This window comes from Salmo trutta, chromosome 2 (genome assembly GCF_901001165.1).
Source record: "Salmo trutta chromosome 2, fSalTru1.1, whole genome shotgun sequence".
NCBI lineage: Eukaryota > Metazoa > Chordata > Actinopteri > Salmoniformes > Salmonidae > Salmo > Salmo trutta.
Genome location: NC_042958.1, coordinates 66,446,740 through 66,469,961, shown reverse-complemented (window position 1 = coordinate 66,469,961; position 23,222 = coordinate 66,446,740). Strand labels below are relative to the sequence as shown.

Sequence of the window (23,222 nt, the reverse complement as noted above, 5' to 3'; positions counted from 1 at the left end):
TTTTTCTACGGCTGGCCATGCTTTCCACCTGGCTCCCCCTACCCCGGTCAACAGCACCGCACCCCCACAGCAATTTCCCCAGCCTTCCCCATTTCTCCTTCTCCCAAATCCAGTCAGCTGATGTTCTGAAAGAGGTGCAAAGTCTGGACCCCTACAAATCAGCCGGGCTAGAGAATCTGGACCCTTTCTAAAATGATCTGCCGAAATTGTTGCAACCCCTATTACTAGCCTGTTCAACCTCTCTTTCGTGTCATCTTAGATTCCCAAAGATTGGAAAGCAGCTGCGGTCATCCCCCTCTTCAAAGGGGGATACACTCTTGACCCAAACTGCTACAGACCTTTATCTATCCTACCCTGCCTCTCTAAAGTCTTCGAAAGCCAGGTCAACAAACAGATTACCGACCATTTCGAATGCCACCGGACCTTCTACACTATGCAATCTGGTTTCAGAGCTGGTCATGGGTGCACCTGAGCCACGCTCAAGGTCCTAAACGATATCTTAATCGCCATCGATAAGAAACAATACTGTGCAGCTGTATTCATTGACCTGGCCAAGGCTTTCGACTCTGTCAGTCATCACATCCTAATCGGCAGACTCAACAGCCTTGGTTTCTTAAATGATTGCCTCGCCTGGTTCACCAACTACTCTGATAGAGTTCAGTGTGCAAATCAGAGGGCCTGTTGTCCGGGCCTCTGGCAGGCTCTATGTGGGTGCCACAGGGTTCAATTCTTGGGCCGACTCTTTTCTCTGTATACATCAATGATGTCGCTCTTGCTGCTGGTGAGTCTCTGATCCACCTCTACGCAGACGACACCATTCTGTATACTTCGGGCCCTTCTTTGGACACTTTGTTAACTACCCTCCAGACGAGCTTCAATGCCACACAACTCTCCTTCCGTGGCCTCCAACTGCTCTTAAATACAAGTAGAACTAAATGCATGCTCTTCAACCGATTGCTGCCTGCACCTTCCTGCCCGTCCAGCATCACTACTCTGGACGGTTCTGACTTAGAATATGTGGACAACTACAAATACCTAGGTGTCTGGTTAGACTGTAAACTCTCCTTCCAGATTCATATCAAACATCTCCAATCCAAAGTTAAATCTAGAATTGGCTTCCTATTTCGCAACAAAGCATCTTTCACTCATGCTGCCAAACATACCCTTGTAAAACTGACCATCCTACCGATCCTCGACTTCGGCGATGTCATTTACAAAATAGCCTCCAATACCCTACTCAATAAATTGGATGCAGTCTATCACAGTGCCATCCGTTTGTCACCAAAGCCCCATATACTACCCACCACTGCGACCTGTACGCTCTCATTGGCTGGCCCTCGCTTCATACTCGTCGCCAAACCCACTGGCTCCAGGTCATCTACAAGACCCTGCTAGGTAAAGTTCCCCCATATCTCAGCTCGCTGTTCACCATAGCAGCACCCACCTGTAGCACGCGCTCCAGCAGGTATATCTCTCTGGTCCCGCCCAAAGCCAATTCCTCCTTCGGCCGCCTCTCCTTCCAGTTCTCTGCTTCCAATGACTGGAACGAACTACAAAAATCTCTAAAACTGGAAACGCTTATCTCCCTCACTAGCTTTAAGCACCAGCTGTCAAAGCAGCTCACAGAGTACTGCACCTGCACATAGCCCATCTATAATTTAGCCCAAACAACTACCTCTTCCCCTACTGTATTTATTTATTTATTTTGCTCCTTTGCACCCCATTATTTGTACTTTGCACTTTCTTCTACTGCAAATCTACCATTCCAGTGTTTTACTTGCTATATTGTATTTACCTCGCCACCATGGCATTTTTTGCCTTTACCTCCCTTATCTCACCTCATTTGCTCACTTTGTATATAGACTTATTTTTCTACTATATTATTGACTGTATGTTTGTTTTACTCCATGTGTAACTCTGTGTTGTATGTGTCAAACTGCTTTGCTTTATCTTGGCCAGGTCGAATCTGTAAAGGAGAACTTGGTCTCAACTTGCCTACCTGGTTAAATAAAGGTAAAATAAAAAAAAATTGTACAGTGGGGTTAAAATGCTAACTATTAACGGAGAGAAAACGATATATGGTGCCATGGTCTCTCTGTCTGGAGACACCCTGGCACAACATGAACTAGCAGGGTTCAGAGGGTGTGGGCTTTGCCTACAGTAAGTGCAGACACTGAGTTCTTTTGAGGACATGGAGTCACACTTCAATGAGGATGCATATACTGAAAGGATATTGGAGAAGCATGTCAGACAGTGTGATGAAATAGAAAAGGCACAGACTGACTTGCTTCGCAACAGCCTGAGAACAACATATGGGATCAATAGAAGAAGCAAGTTAGTTGAATTCTCAGCCTTTGATATCATACAACAAACTTCGCAAGACATTATGCATGTAATTCTGGAGGGCATAACCCCATTGGAAATCAAATGTGTTTTGAATCATCTTGTTGTGTCAGGACAGATTGATCTGGACTCAGTGAATTCTGCTATTCTTGGTTTCTCTTATTCCCCTCTAGATGTTAGAGATCGGCCATCCCCAATTTCTGTTAGTACATTAACGTCAAGTAATGTAAAACTAAAACAGTCATCTGGGCAAATGCTCGTCTTGCTAAGGATATTGCCATTTGTTTTGGAGAGTTTGGAAGTCAATGCATATATACGACTGACAATTGAGCTAATAGAGATTGTACAGATAGTATTTGCATCTGTTCTTTCCATTGTGACTGTGTCTAGGTTGAAATTACTCATTGTAAATAATTTGAAGCATTGGAAAGAGCTTTTTCCAGACCGCAATGTTACACCTAAACAGCATTATATGATACATTTGCCATCACAGATAAAGTCATTGTGTCCCATGGTTAGACATACAGTGAGGGAAAAAAGTGTTTGATCCCCTGCTGATTTGTATGTTTGCCCAATGACAAAGAAATTATCAGTCTATAATTTTAATGGTAGGTTTATTTGAACAGTGAGAGACAGAATAACAACACAAAAATCCAGAAAAACACATATCAAAAATGTTATAAATTGATTTGCATTTTAATGAGGGAAATAAGTATTTGACCGCTCTGCAAAACATGACTTAGTACTTGGTGGCAAAACCCTTGTTGGCAATCACAGAGGTCAGACGTTTCTTGTAGTTTGCCACCAGGTTTGCACACATCTCAGGAGGGATTTTGTCCCAATCCTCTTTGCAGATCTTCTCCAAGTCATTAAGGTTTCGAGGCTGATGTTTGGCAACTCGAACCTTCAGCTCCCTCCACAGATTTTCTATGGGATTAAGGTCTGGAGACTGGCTAGGCCACTCCAGGACCTTAATGTGCTTCTTCTTGCGCCACTTCTTTGTTGCCTTGGCCATGTGTTTTGGGTCATTGTCATGCTGGAATACCCATCCACGACCCATTTTCAAGGCCCTGGCTGAGGGAAGGAGGTTCTCACCCAAGATTTGACGGTACATGGCCCCGTCCATCATCCCTTTGATGCGGTGAAGTTGTCCTGTCCCCTTAGCAGAAAAACACCCCTAAAGCATAATGTTTCCACCTCCATGTTTGACGGTGGGGATGGTGTTCTTGGGGTCATAGGCAGCATTCCTCCTCCTCCAAACACGGCGAGTTGAGTTGATGCCAAAGAGCTCCATTTTGGTCTCATCTGACCACAACACTTTCACCCAGTTGTCCTCTGAATCATTCAGATGTTCATTGGCAAACTTCAGACGGGCATGTATATGTGCTTTCTTGAGCAGGGGGACCTTGCGGGCGCTGCAGGAATTCAGTCCTTCACGGCGTAGTGTGTTACCAATTGTTTTCTTGGTGACTATGGTCCCAGCTGCCTTGACATTCTTTACAAGATCCTCCCGTGTAGTTCTGGTCTGATTCACCGTTCTGAATCAGAACGTTCTGACTCACCGTTCTCATGATCATTGCAACTCCACGAGGTGAGATCTTGCATGGAGCCCCAGGCCGAGGAAGATTGAAGTTCTTTTGTGTTTCTTCCATTTGCGAATAATCGCATCAACTGTTGTCACCTTCTCACCAAGCTGCTTGGCAATGGTCTTGTAGCCCATTCCAGCCTTGTGTAGGTCTACAATCTTGTCCCTGACATCCTTGGAGAGCACTTTGGTCTTGGCCATGGTGGAGAGTTTGGAATCTGATTGATTGCTTCTGTGGACAGGTGTCTTTTATACAGGTAACAAGATGGGATTAGGAACACTCCCTTTAAGAGTGTGCTCCTAATCTCAGCTCGTTACCTGTATAAAATACACCTGGGAGTCAGAAATCTTTCTGATTGAGAGGGGGTCAAATACTTATTTCCCTCATTAAAATACAAATCAATTTCTAACATTTTTGACATGCATTTTTCTGGATTATTTTGTTTTTATTCTGTCTCTCACTGTTCAAATAATACCTACCATTCAAATTACAGACTGATAATTTCTTTGTCAGTGGGCAAACATACAAAATCAGCAGGGGATCAAACACTTTTTTCCCTCACTGTATGTGTATGCGGTTTGAGTCTAAACATTGTTTCTTTAAACAATGGGCTTCCAAGTTGAATTTAAAAAGTATTTGTAAGTCTTTGATCAATCAGAACCAAATATATGAAAGCTGCCAAAATGTAATCAGTTCAATGCACCCAGTTTTTTCAAATGAAAGGGAGATGGGACCTGTATCAGAGGTTAAAGATCTACAATAGTTACGTGGGAAATTGAGGGACTTCCTAGGTTTCAAAGAGGTAAACCATGCTGTATCACTGAAATGGCTTGTAATCAATTCTAATAAATACATAACTCAGAAGTCCATGATCTGAATGGTAATATGGCAGAATTTGGACTGGTCAAAAACATATTGCTTATTGATTCTGGGCTTTATTGTTTGGAATTTCAACCATTTCGAACTAGACGCTTTGATAGAAACATCATGGCTTATCAAGTTGAGGTCCCACACTTTGCACAGGCCACTGAGTTAGTGGATGCTGAAAAGCTGATTGATTTTACCTCTCATTACACAATTAGCAACAAGAGCCAAACTTATGTACAAGTCAAATACCATCTTGGGGAAGTAATAGAATTGGACCACAGTTCAAATGACTCATTGTGTTCCCCAGATATGAAAAGTGTACTGTCTTTGTTCTGTACTGTATTTTGTCTACATGATTGCTGTGCTGTGTGTATGATTGACAATAAAACAGTGAATTCCATTTGGTCATTAATTGTTCTTAATATGTGAAGAGATGAAAAGGATAAGATGCTTGAAATAAGAAATTCTGACTTTGACAAAGCAGTTTTGTACTTGTCAGAGTTGATCAAACGGCTTTATAATTCTGTTAATTATAGTTTTGAGCATTAAGTTACTCAGAACCAATAACACAATCTCAGTAACAAGTTATATTATCTTAAGATAATTAGCTTGAAGCTTGAAACAAGTGAAATGCTCCAACCAAAAACAAGCATATACTGCCAGTATTTAAGATATTTAGTCTTACTTATATTTCAATTTTTGCAGTGCAGACGCATCTTAACATCAACTGATTCACGCAGGAGACTGCGTGAATCAGGCCTTCAGAGTCGAATTGCTGCAAAGAAACCACTGAAGGACACCAATAAGAAGAAGAGACTTGCTTGGGCCAAGAAACACGAGCAATGAACATTAGACCGGTGGAAATCTATCCTTTGGTCTGATGAGTCCAAATTTGAGATTTGGTTCCAACCGCCGTGTCTTTGTGAGACAAGGAGTAGGTGAACGGATGATCTCTGCATGTTTGGTTCCCACAGTGAAGCATGGATGAGGAGGTGTGATGGTTGTTACCAACAAGTGAGGTCTCGAACTAAAAGGTACAGTACATGAACACATTTACCGCTGGCTACAATATGGAGACAAACAACAAACCTTTTTTAATGAGCTGTGAAAAAAAGAGTGAACTATTTTCCAATGCTCATTAGACTGGCCCAAGCCAACCCCAGTGAATAAGCCATGTTGTATATGGCACATTCCACTCTCTCTTTCTTCTTGCGTGTAGGAGCTACCACTGTACTGTACAGGGGGCCTGCACTTCTTCTGGGACAACAAGTTTGACCATGCCATGGTGGCCTTCCTGGACTGTGTGCAGCAGTTCAAGGAGGAGGTGGAGAAGGGAGACACGGGATTCTGCCTGCACTACAGGTCAGTCAACTAGTCTAGCAGATATCATAGAATTATAATTGTAATCATCTATGGATTATGTCGAGAGTCCAAGGATTAAGCTGTCAAAAGCTGACCAACTTCAGTTATTTGTGTAAATTTGGTAAGTTATACAACTAAATTAATTAGTTCATGTTTCTTCATTTTTTACTCCTTTTCATATTCAGATTTGACAAATACGTTCCCTTGTTTCTTAATATTTAATTTATTCTATTTTCCTGCACTAGTAACACATCTAACAGAATGATTTAGATGAGTGTTTGGATTTGATTTTATTGAGGTGTTTTATACAGGTGTTTCTGTAGATTTGAGGAACTGCTGAACACTGTTGGTTTAGACGTTTCTGGATACAATAATGCCTCCTAGTAGTACTGCCTCTTATTGGAACCCTCACAGATTCCAAGGTAGAAGTCCTCATTTGGGCAGCAGGTGGTTTATCAGTCACTGTATGTCTGTCTGTTCAATCCAAAATACAAAAGAGTGACAGACTCAGGTCCCTTGGTGCATCACACCACGGATCGCTTCACGTAGCCAGCCAGTACAGTGCCTTTGAGACGGTGCATGGTGGAGTCATAGACCCCCCGTCTAGAGCTCTTGGAGGAGAGCTTGGCACAGATCTCGCTGTGTTTCTCCAGGCGACTAGGATCAAAGCACCGGCCACAGTGCTCACACTGCTTCAGCTTGGAGTTGGCTGCACTCATCCCAAATCGACGTTTCAACACCACCTGAATGAATGGATGTTATCAGATGGGACAAATAATGGGCAGCTGGGCAACAAAGACAAGATATACAATATGTACAAACCAGATGAGGCTGGTGGCCAGATTGACAGTGGCCTTTTAACCCCTTTCTGCAACTAAGTTTTCATCTAGTAGCACTTTCTATATTTTATGGTGATCTACTGTGTTAACTATATCTCAGGAGGAATCTGCTTGATTGTCTTGGATACTAGTGTTCTATTTTCAGCAGTCAGACACCAGAATGTTCAAACAGAACATTTGGAATTTATTGATCATTTGTGACATCATAATTGGTTCACAAATAATGAGACTTCTAGAATCTCACACACTTATGTGGATGTGATGTCATAATAGACCATAATATGCAGCCCAAAATGGTGAATGTGACCTACCTGTGTTAAACTGCTTGCCCTCATCTCATATTTAAACATGCCACTTTTCTTTGAGGTGAAACATATTACTGAACTCTGAATTGTCAATTTAAAGACATTTTGCCAATTTATTCATTACTAAATTTAGCTAACATAGTTAGTTCAGAGATTCTTACCTTTGCCTCAGCAGTCTCGTCCAGATCATCATGGCATTTGTAGTTCTTTATGATAGCCACATTAGCAGCCAATTAGCATTTCATTTTTGGGGGCTAAATACCGGCAAATATATTGATAAGTCACCTTGTCCTACAGATATTTACACGGTTATCAAAACGTCACACAAGGGTAAGCCTACATGAAACACATCCCTAATTTTAAGTGTTTCAAAAAATTTCTATGGGGAAAAACCGATGGTGAAAAAACAGTTGGAACCATTTCCTTGTTTGACCGCTATGTTTTATGGGTATTATGACACATACTGTGGTATGACACATTACAGAAATAACTGGAGTTGGTCAGCTTTTGACAGCTTAATCCTTTGCCTCCAACTAGTCACTAACACCACTTTTAAATGTGGTGTTAGCAGCTGTAGATGTTTCACCAGTTTCTTTCATACCCTTCAAGAAATAAACACTTGGGGGTTTGAGTTTTAATGCACCTTTTTCTTTTATGGGTCAGGATGGATGTCGAGAAGGGCAAGATTGAGGACACAGGAGGCAGCGGCGGCTCCTACTCCATCAAGACCCAGTTCAACTCAGAGGAGCAGTGGACCAAGGCGCTCAAATTCATGTTGACCAACCTCAAGTGGGGCCTGGCGTGGGTGTCGTCTCAGTTTTACAACCGATAGATGAGGACTCACCCTGGGTGTGCCCCTTGACCCTTCTAAAACCACCATTTCGTCACAATGTGGGACTCTCAAAAATTCTTATACAATGCTCTCCTTGCTCTCTCCTATGATGTTTTGAGAGGGTAGGGAGAAACCTGGAGGAAGGACTTTTGAGATTCACCACTGGTGTGAGTTCAAATTCAATAAGTCTTGTTTCCTTGTTTGATTTCCATATTGACCGTTTGAAAGGACAAGATAAAAACTTAAATTATACACATTGAAGTCCACCTAGACTCGTATGTGTTATGAAGGGAGATATCTGAGACGTTTGGAGCACATTCCAGGATTGAGTCCTAATAGTAGCTAAGTGGCTTCTGGTTGTGTCTTTTCCTTCATATGCACATATCTTATGACACTGGATAGGTGAAAGCTGTTGAGAAGCCGCACCACCTTCCCTTCCGTCTGCCATTTTCTTTCTCCAGCAGTTGGCTGGCAGTCTTCAGTTTTAAACGAAAGGCTTTTTTTATAAATTCTTGCTTGAGTTGTATCATCAGTTGAACTCTATATATTTCCAAATAATAGAATCAATTGCACCCCCCCTCAAATGAAAGGGGAGTTTCTATTTTTGATGACCAAAGTTGAAGGCATGCCTGGCTGATACAACACTGTTACGTTTTACACACATCTAAACTGTCAAGTGAAAGAAAGAGGTCATTATCACTAGGATCATCACTTTTGACTGATTTGATCAGATTTAAATATTTTCTTGGATATTGGACTGGGAGTTTACTTTATTTGGATGGTTGTCCATATTTTTTCATGAGGCTTTCCCCCAAAATGGAGAGGGAGAGACTTAATAGAAATGCATATAAACCATTTAACCGACTTTTGGTCTGACTTTGTGGTTTGTTAGCAAGGAGTTACGTCAAAGATAATTCTCATTTATTGCAAATTGTGCAGTATAAAAAAGTTATTTTTGTGAAATGTGATTTCGAGCTTGAGCATAGATGTGTTGTTTACTAGAGAAAAGCAGAATAGCCTAACTGGTAATACTTAAACATAGTCATACAGAGCTAGCTACATGCTACGTACAAGGCTAGCAACCCAATGACTGCCTGAAGAGCCAATCTAAAAGTGCCTTCAGAAAGTATTCACACCACTTGACTTTTTCCACATTTTGTTGTTTGGATTAAATTGAGTTTCACTGGCCTACACACAATCCCCCATAATGTGAAAGTGGAATTATGTTTCTAGAGATTTTTACAAATTAATTAAAAGTATTGTGTTAATAAGTTTCAATTCCTTTGTGATGGCAAGCATGAAGTTCAGGAGTAAAATTGTGTTTAACAAGCCACAAATTGCATGGACTCATCTGGTAAGTGTTTAACAGGTTTTTTGAATTACTATCTCATCTCTGTACCCGACACATACAGACAATTGTAAGGTCCCTCAGATGAGCAGTGAATTTCAAACACAGATTCAACCAAAGACCAGGGAGGTTTTCCCATGTCTCGCAAAAAAGTGCACCTATTGGTTGGTGGGTAAAAAAACAAACAGGCATTGAATATCCCTTTGAGCATTGTGAAGTTGATAATTACACTTTGGATGGTGTATCAATATACCCAGTCAATACCAAGATATAGGCGTCCTTCCTAACTCAGTTGCCGGAGAGGAAGGAAACCGCTCAGGGATTTCACTGAGGCCAATGGTGACTTTAAAAATATTTAACGGCGGTGATTGTCACGTCCTGACCAGTAAAGGGGTCATTTGTCATTGTAGTATGGTCAGGGCATGGCAGGGGGTGTTTGTTTTGTGTGTGTTGGGGTTTTTGGTCTAGGAGATTTTGGTTCTAGTTTTTATTTTCTATGTTTCGTTTTCCAGGTTGACGGGGGGGACACGACCCCCCCATCCTGGGAAAAATATGATTTGTCCCCCCCAATATATCACTGAAACATAACTATGTAATTTAAATAATATTAATAATACGCAATGAAAGCAATTGTGCTGATTATAGACACTTAATAGCGCGTTTTTAAGTTTCAAAAGATTGCGACCCCCCCACCCTTTTCCTCACAATGGTTTGCTCCACTGGCAAGGTAACAGAGGGGTCGTAGCCACTGTCTGAAAAGCACTCAATGAACGTAACTGACGTGAGGTTAATCCAGTCAATCGCGCACACACACTAGCTGAATATGCAGAGCTAGCGCGCAAATATTAACTATTAAGCTAGCTAGTACCTATTCCATTTATGTGGCCTTGTCAAAGATGGAATCTTTGCTATCGTCAATTTATTCCAAGATCAGCATGCAGATGATGTAAGTTAGTGCTTCAAAGTCCCTGTGATAAGGTTAGCGATAAACTGAAGTCCAAACTGAACAGAACTACACTCTCTTCTACCATTGTCTTAAATATATTGAATGGTCTCGTTGCAAAAGCTAAATTGTCGCAAGGGAACTTTAATTTATTTATTTTATTTAACCCGGGTAGCAAAGATTATAGCAAACACCACTGAAACTGAATTGGTGCTCGCTAGCTTTGCAAATTCAGCTATTGTTGGAAGCCAGCCAATATGAAACAAAATATTAAAATTACAAAAGGTTGCAGCATATGTTGTGTAAATGGTGAACTCATACAGCTGTCAACTCTTGTCATTTTAATCCGTTTCACATTTGCTAGCTACCTTTTAGATCGAAGCCCAAATAGAATGATAAAAGATAAGATGATAGAAGCCCATCTCCTACTGTAAATAACCTACATACTGTGTGTGTGTGTAGCCAGCCAGCCAGGTAGAAAAATGGCAGAAAAATAAAAGACGGACATCAGAGTATTTTTCAGTACACCAAAACGCAAAGTAAGAACCCTAGTAGCCTAATATCTCAAAGACTAGTTGATAAAATGTTCATAAGAAATAAATGAAATTCTAATGGAAATGTTTCAGAATGATGTCATTAGGCAGAGCAGGCAACAGATGGCACACAGACAGCAGAGTTGGGGACAGATATGCAGGGACAGACTGGCAGAGACGGAGTCTCAGGTAAGTTTGTTGAGTCTTTGTTTGGCAACATTATGAAAGGTTCTCAATTTTTTTGACTTGTAAAATAGGAACATAATTCTCAACTTAAACTGGTGACTGAACTACGATTTGTTAAAGGCAATGCTATTGCGGTTGTGAGTAGTTGTGTAGTTTTGGGTACCGGTAGTTAGGAGTACGGAAAACATCTTATTTCTTTGGTTCCTCAATATACATTTACCATATTACAATGTAGGCTATGTGTTACAGCACTAGTTTTGGTGTCCCCCTCAGGAATTGCTCTTGAGAAAATTTCATGTAATTGTCCCCCCCAAAGTTGATATCAGATTTTCGCCCCTGGGCGAGTGTGGTTTCCAATCAGAGGCAGGTGTCTTTCGTGGTCTCTGATTGGAAGCCATACTTAGGCAGCATGTTTTCCTTTGGGTTGTGTGGGTGGTTATTTTCTGTATAGCCTGTGTGCCTTATGGAACTGTTTCGTCGTCTGTTTATTTGGTTTTGAGTGTTCTTTTCTAAACAAAGAAGAAAGATGAGCACTATACCAGCTGCATTTTGGTCATCGTTCATCGATGCCTGTGACAGTGATAGAAAACTGAGGATGGATCAACTACATTGTAGTTACTTCACAATACTAACCTGAATGACAAAGTGGAAAGGAAGTTTGTACAGAATAAAAATATTCAAAAACATTCATCCTGGTTGCAATAAGGCACTGAAGGCACTGAAAAGAATGTGGCAATGAAATTGACTTTATGTCCTGAATACAAAGCCTTATATTCGGAGCAAATCCAACAACAAATAACTGAGTACCACTCTTCAAATTTTCAAGCATGGTGGTGGCTACATGCCTGTCATCGGCAAAGATGTTTATGATGAAAAAACAGAATAGCGCTAAGCACAGGCAAAATCCTAGAGGAAAACCTGGTTCAGTCTGCTTTACAGACACTGGGAGACATTCAACTTTTAGCAGAACAATGACCTAAAACACAAGGCCAAATACACACTGGAGTTGCTTACCAAGGCAACATTGAATGTTCCAGAGCGCCCTAGTTAGTTTTGACTTAAATCGGCTTGAAATTCTATGGCAAAACTTAAATGGCTTTGTAGCAATGATCAACAACCAACTTGACAGAGCTTGAAGACTAACATGCAATCCTGGTGTGCAAAGCATTTAGAGACTTACCCAGAAAGACTCTCAGCCCGAATTAACATGTATTGACTCAAGAGGTTGAATACTTACGTAATCAATCAATCGATCTATCTATACATTTTTATTACCTTTTTTTATACAAATGTTAGAATTGGAAATATCCTTTTACATAAGGCGTTCTGTGTGGGTCCATTATTGACATGTTCATAAATGTAATGAACTTGAAAAACCAAATCATACAGTGATATGGGCATTAAATACTGCCACAAGCCTCCTTGTCTACATTTATATCCACACCAAGGAGTCACTTGTAGTAAAAGGATTGCCTTGTTGAATTTGCCAATGAACAAAAGCACAGCATAATCCTGACGCCAAAGCTTTCGGGAGGCCCTGCGAGTGGGGAGACAGAACAGACAAGGCAAACGTTCCAATGCTGTTCCAATGCATGGTGAACTTAAACCATCTTTACCTCATCAGCACAGTAAAAGAAAAACTATTAAAACATAATAAATGTACATTATTCTGTGGCTAGAGTGTAGTTGAACCACAAAGACACAAACCAATTGAAGAAAAATAGTCAGAAAACCAGATTCGTGACTCTCCAGTTTTGCTTCTGGAGCAAAGTAAGAAGCATGTGATACATAAGAACCCATTCCAGTGCTGCATCTCAGTAGTTCAACGTGTCCTTCTCTCCTTCCCTTCATGTGTACTGATCTTTAAGAATTGAACAGGTCAATTGGAAACAACAGCTTTCACCTATCCAGTGTCATAAGATATGTGCATATGAAGGAAAAGACACAACCAGAAGCCACTTAGCTACTATTAGGACTCAATCCTGGAATGTGCTCCAAAAGTCTCAGATATCTACCTTCATAACACCTACAAGTCTAGGTGGACTTCAATGTGTATAATTTAACAGTTTTTAATCTTGTCCTTTCAAATGGTCAATATAGAAATCAAACAAGGAAACAAGACTTCTTTGATTGGAACTCACACCAGTGGTGAATCTCAAAAGTCCTTCCTCCAGTCTTCTCCCCACCCTCTCAAAACATGGAGAAGCAAGGAGAGCATTGTTTTTTTATCTAAAGCCAGTATGCTAGGACAAAAAAATCTGCAGATTTCTCATGCTAGTGACTAGTTGGAGGCAAATGATCGTGCAGAGACAAAGGATTAAGCTGTCAAAAGCTGACCAACTCCAGATATTTGTGTAAGTACAATAGAGTACCACAGTATGAGTCATAATACCCATAAAACATAGCGGTCAAACAACAAATGGTTCCAACCGTCTTTCCACCATAGGACATTTTAGAAACACTTAAAATAAGGGATGTGTTTCATGAAGGTTTACCCTTGTGTGACGTTTCAATAACCGTGTAAATATCTGTAGAAAAAGGTTACTTATCAATTTAGTTGCTTGCATTTAGCCCCCAAAAATGAAATGCTAATTAGCTGCTAATGTGGCTATCATAAAGAACTACAAACGCCATGATGATCTGGACGCGACTGCTGAGGCAAAGGTAAGAACTAACCATGTTAGCTAAATTTCGACATTAATAAATTGGCAAAATGTCTTTAAATTGACAATTCAGAGAGTTCAGTAATATGTTTCACCTCAAAGAAAAGTGGCATGTTTAAATATGAGATGAGGGCAAGCAGTTCAACACAGGTAGGTCACATTCACCATTTTGGGCTGTATATTATGGTCTATTATGACATCACATCCACATAAGTGTGAGATTCTAGAAGTCTCATTATTTGTGAACCAATTATGATGTCACAACTGATCAATAAATTCCAAATGTTCTGTTTGAACATTCTGGCGTCTGATTGCTGAAAATAGAACACTAGTATCCAAGACAATCGAGCAGATTCCTCCTGAGATATAGTTAACACAGTAGATCACTATAAAATATAGAAAGTGCTACTCGACGAAAACTTAGTTGCAGAACGAGGTTAGAAGAAGGCCACTGTCAATCTCCTTTATGATGAGGAGATTCTTGCAACCGCTCCAGGAAGATAATGCTTTAACAGGGAACCTTGGAGCTGCCAGTAGCAACTCCATTCAGCCTGCCCTGCCATCTCAAACCAAGGCCAATGAGAAGCTTCCAGCGCTCAAACAAAACAGTTTAAACATCTCCAGAATCCCAGTACTGGAGTTGACTGAAGAAAGAAAGGGTGCTCTGCAGCGACTTGCCAGTTTGAAGGCTGTGGAAAATAAACCACATCCTCCCTCCAGAATCCCAGTTCTGCAGAAGAAGAGGTCCATCTGCAATGGGAAGAGTCAAGGACTGCATGTAGCTCCAACACCTCAACAGTCAGGGAAGGCTACTGTTCCTCCCATCCGGAAGTCACTGCAACCCATCCGTACCAAGAGGGATCAAACCTGCGTGGTGAAAGACATCTACCTCCATAGTGCCAAGCCATTGAAGGCAGTCCATGGAGCCAATATGGTCACCAAGATGCCACTGCCTCCCATTAGAGCTAGAGTCACTGTGCCAAACAATGATGCCAAGAAGAAGCCATTCCAGCCATTCAGACCAGAGGGCAGCCCTCGTCCTGCTTACAGAAGGCAGGTTCTGAAGAAACACGTTCAGTTCAAGACTCAGACCCTAACTGTACAGGATCTACCGCCATGCCCCGATGAGATGGTATGGGACGTCTTTAACTCAGAGGCTGAGCAGGTGATGGCATATATGAAGTTCAAGCTGATCAGTGTCACCCAAGAATTGAAACTGATTAAGAGTGGGGCCAAGATGGATGCTCAGGCTTTGGAGGAGAAAAACGCAAAAGTGCGGTTGAGAAAAAAGGTGGAGAAGTTCATCCAGGAGATCTGCCTGATGAAGGTGGATTCTGACCTATGGGAGATGATACGAGATAACGAAGAAGAGGAAGAAGAGGAAGAAAGGATTAAAGAGGTGAGGAGAAATGGAGAAGAAAGCAGTGTGGCAAGTAAGCCAAAGCAGACAACCACAAGATACACTGTGAGCAAGCCAAAGGAAGTCAAGAAAGGTTTGAATATGGAAGAGAAAAAGGAGGACAGACAGGTAAAGTAGCTTGCCATTCCAAAGCCATGCTAACTGCTGATCTAGTGTAGTGTTGGTGATCACGTGTGTTTGTATCAGAGGAGGCTGATGGGAGGAGTTATAGGAGGATAGGATTGTTGTAATGGCTGGAATTAAATGAATTGATCGGAATCAAACGTGGTTTCCATGTGATTGATGTGTGTGATATCGTTCCTTTTGTTCTATTCCAGCCATTACAATGAGCCCATTACAATGAGCTCCTCCCACCAGCCTCATCTGGTTTGTACATATTATATATCTTGTCTTTGTTGCCCAGCTGCCCATTATTTGGCCCATCTGATAACATCCATTCATTCAGGTGGTGTTGAAACGTCGATTTGGGATGAGTGCAGCCAACTCCAAGCTGAAGCAGTGTGAGCACTGCAGCCGGTGTTTTGATCCTAGTCGCCTGGAGAAACACAGCGAGATCTGTGCCAAGCTCTCCTCCAAGAGCTCTAGACGGGGGGTCTATGACTCCACCAAGCACCGTCTCAAAGGCACTGTACTGGCTGGCTACGTGAAGCGATCCGTGGTGTGATGCACCAAGGGACCTGAGTCTGTCACTCTTTTGTATTTTGGATTGAACAGACAGACATACAGTGACTGATAAACCACCTGCTGCCCAAATGAGGACTTCTACCTTGGAATCTGTGAGGGATCCAATAAGAGGCAGTACTACTAGGAGGCAGTATTGTATCCAGAAACGTCTAAACCAACAGTGTTCAGCAGTTCCTCAAATCTACAGAAACACCTGAATAAAACACCTCAATAAAATCAAATCCAAATACTCATCTAAATCATTCTGTCAGATGTGTTACTAGTGCAGGAAAATAGAATAAATTAAATATTAAGAAACAAGGGAACGTATTTGTCAAATCTGAATATGAAAAGGAGTGATTTTTTTTATGAATTGGAAAAATGAAGAAACATGAACTAATTAATTTAGTTGTATAACTCACCAAATTTACACAAATAACTGAAGTTGGTCAGCTTTTGACAGCTTAATCCTTGGACCAATGACATAATCCATGGATGATTACAATTATAATTTAATGATATCTGCTAGACTAGTTGACTGACCTGTAGTGCAGGCAGAATCCCGTGTCTCCCTTCTCCACCTCCTCCTTGAACTGCTGCACACAGTCCAGGAAGGCCACCATGGCATGGTCAAACTTGTTGTCCCAGAAGAAGCGCAGGCCCCCTGTACAGTGCAGTGGTAGCTCCTACACACACAAGAAGAAAGAGAGAGTGGAATGTGCCATATACAACATGGCCTATTCACTGGGGTTGGCCTGGGCCAGTCTAATGAGCATTGGAAAATAGTTCACTCTTTTTTTCACAGCTCATTAAAAAAGGTTTGTTGTTTGTCTCCATATAGTAGCCAGCGGTAAATGTGTTCATGTACTGTACCTTTTAGTTCGAGACCTCACTTGTTGGTAACAACCATCACACATCCTCATCCATGCTTCACGGTGGGAACCAAACATGCAGAGATCATCCGTTCACCTACTCCTTGTCTCACAAAGACACGGCGGTTGGAACCAAATCTCAAATTTGGACTCATCAGACCAAAGGATAGATTTCCACCGGTCTAATGTCCATTGCTCGTGTTTCTTGGCCCAAGCAAGTCTCTTCTTCTTATTGGTGTCCTTCAGTGGTTTCTTTGCAGCAATTCGACTCTGAAGGCCTGATTCACGCAGTCTTCTCTGAACAGTTGATGTTAAGATGCGTCTGCACTGCAAAAATGTAAATCTAAGTAAGACTAAATATCTTAAATACTGGCAATATATGCATGTTTTTGGTTGGAGCATTTCACTTGTTTCAAGCTTTTTTGTCCCTAATTATCTTAAGATAATATAACTTGTTACTGAGATTGTGTTATTGGTTCTGAGTAACTTAATGCTCAAAACTATAATTAACAGAATTATAAAGCCATTTGATCAACACTGACAAGTACAAAACTGCTTTGTCAAAGTCAGAATTTCTTATTTCAAGCATCTTATCCTTTTCATCTCTTCACATATTAAGAACAGATAATGACCAAATGGAATTCACTGTTTTATTGTCAATCATACACACAGCACAGCAATCATGTAGACAAAATACAGTACAGAACAAAGACAGTACACTTTTCATATCTGGGGAACACACTGAGTCATTTGAACTGTTGCACAATTCTATTACTTCCCCAAGATGGTATTTGACTTGTACATAAGTTTGGCTCTTGTTGCTAATTGTGTAATGAGAGGTAAAATCAACCAGCTTTTCAGCATCCACTAACTCAGTGGCCTGTGCAAAGTGTGGGACCTCAACTTGATAAGCCATGATGTTTCTATCAAAGCGTCTAGTTTGAAATGGTTGAAATTCCAAACAATAAAGCCCAGAATCAATAAGCAATATGTTTTTGACCAGTCCAAATTCTGCCATATTACCATTCAGATCATGGACTTCTGAGTTATGTATTTATTAGAATTGATTACAAGCCATTTCAGTGATACAGCATGGTTTACCTCTTTGAAACCTAGGAAGTCCCTCAATTTCCCATGTAACTATTGTAGATCTTTAACCTCTGATACAGGTCCCATCTCCCTTTCATTTGAAAAAACTGGGTGCATTGAACTGTCTACATTTTGGCAGCTTTCATATATTTGGTTCTGATTGATCAAAGACTTACAAATACTTTTTAAATTCAGCTTGGAAGCCCATACACATACAGTGAGGGAAAAAAGTATTTGATCCCCTGCTGATTTTGTACGTTTGACCACTGACAAAGAAATTATCAGTCTATAATTTTGATGGTAGATATTATTTGAACAGTGAGAGACAGAATAACAACAAAATAATCCAGAAAAATGCATGTCAAAAATGTATTTGACCCCCTCTCAATCAGAAAGATTTCTGACTCCCAGGTGTATTTTATACAGGTAACGAGCTGAGATTAGGAGCACACTCTTAAAGGGAGTGCTCCTAATCCCATCTTGTTACCTGTATAAAAGACACCTGTCCACAGAAGCAATCAATCAGATTCCAAACTCTCCACCATGGCCAAGACCAAAGTGCTCTCCAAGGATGTCAGGGACAAGATTGTAGACCTACACAAGGCTGGAATGGGCTACAAGACCATTGCCAAGCAGCTTGGTGAGAAGGTGACAACAGTTGGTGCGATTATTCGCAAATGGAAGAAACACAAAAGAACTGTCAATCTTCCTCGGCCTGGGGGTCCATGCAAGATCTCACCTCGTGGAGCTGCAATGATCATGAGAACGGTGAGGAATCAGACCAGAACTACACGGGAGGATCTTGTAAAGAATGTCAAGGAAGTTGGGACCATAGTCACCAAGAAAACAATTGGTAACACACTACGCCGTGAAGGACTGAATTCCTGCAGTGCCCGCAAGGTCCCCCTGTTCAAGAAAGCACATATACATGCCCGTCTGAAGTTTGCCAATGAACATCTGAATGATTCAGAGGACAACTGGGTGAAAGTGTTGTGGTCAGATGAGACCAAAATGGAGCTCTTTGGCATCAACTCAACTCGCCGTGTTTGGAGGAGGAGGAATGCTGTCTATGACCCCAAGAATACCATCCCCACCGTCAAACATGGAGGTGGAAACATTATGCTTTAGGGGTGTTTTTCTGCTAAGGGGACAGGACAACTTCACCGCATCAAAGGGATGATGGACGGGGCCATGTACCGTCAAATCTTGGGTGAGAACCTCCTTCCCTCAGCCAGGGCCTTGAAAATGGGTCATGGATGTGTATTCCAGCATGACAATGACCCAAAACACATGGCCAAGGCAACAAAGAAGTGGCGCAAGAAGAAGCACATTAAGGTCCTGGAGTGGCCTAGCCAGTCTCCAGACCTTAATCCCATAGAAAATCTGTGGAGGGAGCTGAAGGTTCGAGTTGCCAGACGTCAGCCTCGAAACCTTAATGACTTGGAGAAGATCTGCAAAGAGGATTGGGACAAAATCCCTCCTGAGATGTGTGCAAACCTGGTGGCCCACTACAAGAAACGTCTGACCTCTGTGATTGCCAACAAGGGTTTTGCCACCAAGTACTAAGTCATGTTTTGCAGAGCGGTCAAATACTTATTTCCCTCATTAAAATGCAAATTAATTTACAACATTTTTGACATGCGTTTTTCTGGATTTTTGTGTTGTTATTCTGTCTCTCACTGTTCAAATAAACCTACCATTAAAATTATAGACTGATAATTTCTTTGTCAGTGGGCAAACATACAAATCAGCAGGGGATCAAATACTTTTTTCCCTCACTGTATGTCTAACCATGGGACACAATGACTTTATCTGTGATGGCAAATGTATCATATAATGCTGTTTAGGTGTAACATTGCGGTCTGGAAAAAGCTCTTTCCAATGCTTCAAATGATTTACAATGAGTAACTTCAACCTAGACACAGTCACAATGGAAAGAACAGGTGCAAATACTATCTGTACAATCTCTATTAGCTCAATTGTCAGTCGTATATATGCATTGACTTCCAAACTCTCCAAAACAAATGGCAATATCCTTAGCAAGACGAGCATTTGCCCAGATGACTGTTTTAGTTTTCCATCACTTGACGTTAATGTACTAACAGAAATTGGGGATGGCCGATCGCTAACATCTAGAGGGGAATAAGAGAAACCAAGAATAGCAGAATTCACTGAGTCCAGATCAATCTGTCATGACACAACAAGATGATTCAAAATACATTGGGGCTATGCCCTCCAGAATTACATGCATAATGTCTTGCGGAGTTTGTTGTATGATATCAAAGGCTGAGAATTCAACTAACTTGCTCCTTCTATTGATCCCATATGTTGTTCTCAGGCTGTTGCGAAGCAAGTCAGTCTGTGCCTTTTCTATTTCATCACACTGTCTGACATGCTTCTCCAATGTCCTTTCAGTATATGCATCCTCATTGAAGTGTGACTGCATGTCCTCAAAAGAACACTCAGTGTCTGCACTTACTGTAGGCAAAGCCCACACCCTCTGAACCCTGCTAGTTCATGTTGTGCCAGAGTGTCTCCAGAGAGAGAGACCATGGCACCATATATCGTTTTCTGCCGTTAATAGTTAGCATTTTAACCCCACTGTACAATGAATGCATCCATGTCTTCCATGATTCTATTCAATATTACATCTACACCAGATTGACGGAGGTCTGCTGATCTAGCCCTGGCAAGTAGCCTGATAGCAGCCAGTTTAGACCTGTATTTTGGATTTATATTTCCTAGGGTGTAGTACACCATTAACAACTTGTTTTTTGATGCAAAGGATCCTAGTGGGTTACAGATCTCTATTTCTGTCATGACTTCTCCCGAAGTCGATGCCCCTCCTTGCTCGGGTGGTGCTCGGCGGTCAACGTCACCAGTCTTCTAGCCATCATTGATCAGTTTTTCATTTTCCATTGGTTTTGTCTTGTCTTCCTACACACCTGTTTCCAATCCCATTTATTACATGTTGTGTATTTAACCCCGTTTCCCCTCATGTCCTTGTCGGTGATTGTATGTGATGTTACGTGTGTTTTTTGTATCGGGGTGCGACGGGTTATGTTTACCCATGTTATTTTGTACTTTGGTTTTGGAGTTTATTTTGTTATTAAATACTCCAGTCTAACCAATTTGGTTTCTCCTGTGCCTGACTTCCCTGCCACCTACATACACGATTATGACAATTTCATCTGTGTACAGAACAATCTGCAATGCATTTGGTTTCTCTGAAAATAAGGGATGTGATTTTAGAAGAGCACCATCAACAATGTCATGAAAAAAACTTGCCCTGCACATCTGGGGTCCCTTTTCAACCATAGACAAAATCTTTGGGTGTGATAAGAACTGCTCTAGACTTTTGACTAATGGTACATAATAAAATAATTTGTCTTTGATGAAAATGTCTTTTGATCCTCCACATTTCATCCTGCATATGGTTCAGGCAATTGGAATTTCCTCTGCGTCCAAACAGCTTCTTAATAACACTGTCCTGTCTAAATGTTGTTGCAACACCAGCAAAAGGGTCAATGAAATTGTCAAATATATCCATTGCATCTTTTTCAAGTTGACCTGATGTGCTTCCTGAATGCTTCTTTAGCACTGCCTCCATCTGCTTCCTGAGGTTGTCCAATAGTGATGATTGATACTGCTGTACCCCAGCAACAATGTCATTCACACCTTTCTGAAAATGAGACAGTGAGAGAGGTGGGGATGTCATCAATCATGGAGGTTGGAACACACCATCATGTATACCTATGATATTCACATGTTCTTATGACATATTCATTAACATAAGGACATAAGAGGTCAACAATAGTAAGGTAGACAACCTAGCACTGAGAATGAACTCAACCATCACTGAACCACTACAAAATGATCTGCATAATCTAACAAACCAAATGCTCTGTTCAGAAAAAGCATCTTACCTGAGAGATGATGCTTGGCTCTGGTATTTATCACAAAAGCAGTGGCATGTGTTGTCAGATTTAAAAAAAATGTTGACATTGAATGTAGTATCCTGAGGCTGGACATTACTAGTTAATGACAAGTATAATGTTTGTGACAGGAGAAGTGGTTGCGAAGACTGACTATGAATGCTATTAGTAAATCTAAGTACTTAAAAAAATATGGTCAATTTCAGTAGATTGCCACCAACCGAGTAACTTACTTGTTGCACTGTGACAGCTCCATGTTGGTCAATGCCCCTTTGCCCATCATCTGAGTCAGATGGATGGAGTTGCTGATCAGTGATGCTGGAGTTAGCTAGAAGACTTCACATTAAACCCAGCTTTAGCCATAAGAGTCATTATGGCTACAATGATCGAATAGCCTAATGGACAGTATGACTTTGGTCCGTGTATCGTCTGTTCATTAAATAATTTTTTTAAATCCAGAGAACAAAAAAAATACTAGCTAGCTACTTACTTGTTCCGGTGGTGCTTGGCTTTCCTCCGATGGCTGTTCATCTGGTCGGGTGCAATCAAGTAGGTGTTGAAGGTGGTTTCTCTTTACATGATGGAAGGAATTGTACACTATATTCCTCAGTGCATCCGTCAATACCACAGAGCAGCCAGAAATCAGGGCTGCGACTGTGCAATCTATTGATATGGCTCAATAACAGTTTCAATGAAAAAGTAATAAAAACGCAGCAGATAACGCACCGTCAAAGCATCTTGAACGTTACTAAACGCAAGTAAAACGTTCCCACTGCTTTCGATGAAAAGGGCTGAAAGAAGTGAAAATGATGTTCAGTATTTATAATAAAACCAAGTAATTTATTGGAGTAGAGAACAACACCACTGGGACTTTTAACTATACATGTATCACTCCGCTTTACAGGTGTTCTAATAACCGTTAATTACATTAACAATCGTTCTCTATCTTAAATTGTAACAAACTTCGCACCGCAAATATGAACATATTTCCACAAATAACATTTGAGTTAAATGATGAATGGTCGTCAGGAGAGGACGGTAACGTGTAGACCTACACAAAGTAGCAGTAGCAAGCTAGTGTGGAGGAAAATGTATGTGTTGCTTGGCAACAGTCCAGTCCCAGACCAGTTGGGGAACTATGTGTTGGCGGAGCCATATAAATGATGAAATAAATAAACAAATCATAATCTGTTGTCGCATATTACTGTTAACTAATAAATTGCGCTTGTAGAACTGTTGTATATTAGCAATATCACACTCGAGGTCGTGCTGTTATACTGAATATTATTATCTTTGGCCTGCGGCCTCGTACCTACGACCGAATCACAGCCGTGCTGATATTCAGCACTCCCTCTCTTGTGATATTGCTTAACTGACGTACGCTCATCACATTATCTAGCTAAATAAGGGAGGCCTAAAAAACTAAAAAGTCAAAT

At 41.1% G+C, this 23,222-nt stretch overlaps 1 protein-coding gene across 1 annotated transcript; it reads left to right on the top strand.

Annotated features, from left to right (window-relative positions):
• The first annotated feature begins 5,776 nt into the window (after positions 1-5,776).
• LOC115163399 (beclin-1-like) lies at positions 5,777-8,180 on the top strand. The gene is made up of 3 exons (XM_029715236.1): positions 5,777-5,788; positions 6,016-6,158; positions 7,966-8,180. The coding sequence occupies exons 1-3, from the start codon at positions 5,777-5,779 to the stop codon at positions 8,132-8,134; spliced, it is 324 nt and encodes a 107-aa protein (XP_029571096.1). The 3' UTR covers positions 8,135-8,180.
• Positions 8,181-23,222: the final 15,042 nt, after the last annotated feature.

Excerpts from the sequence above, each read along its gene's own strand:
- LOC115163399 (XM_029715236.1), top strand. Across the intron at positions 6,159-7,965 it reads GGATTCTGCCTGCACTACAG|GATGGATGTCGAGAAGGGCA; the intron begins GTCAGTCAACTA and ends TTTATGGGTCAG.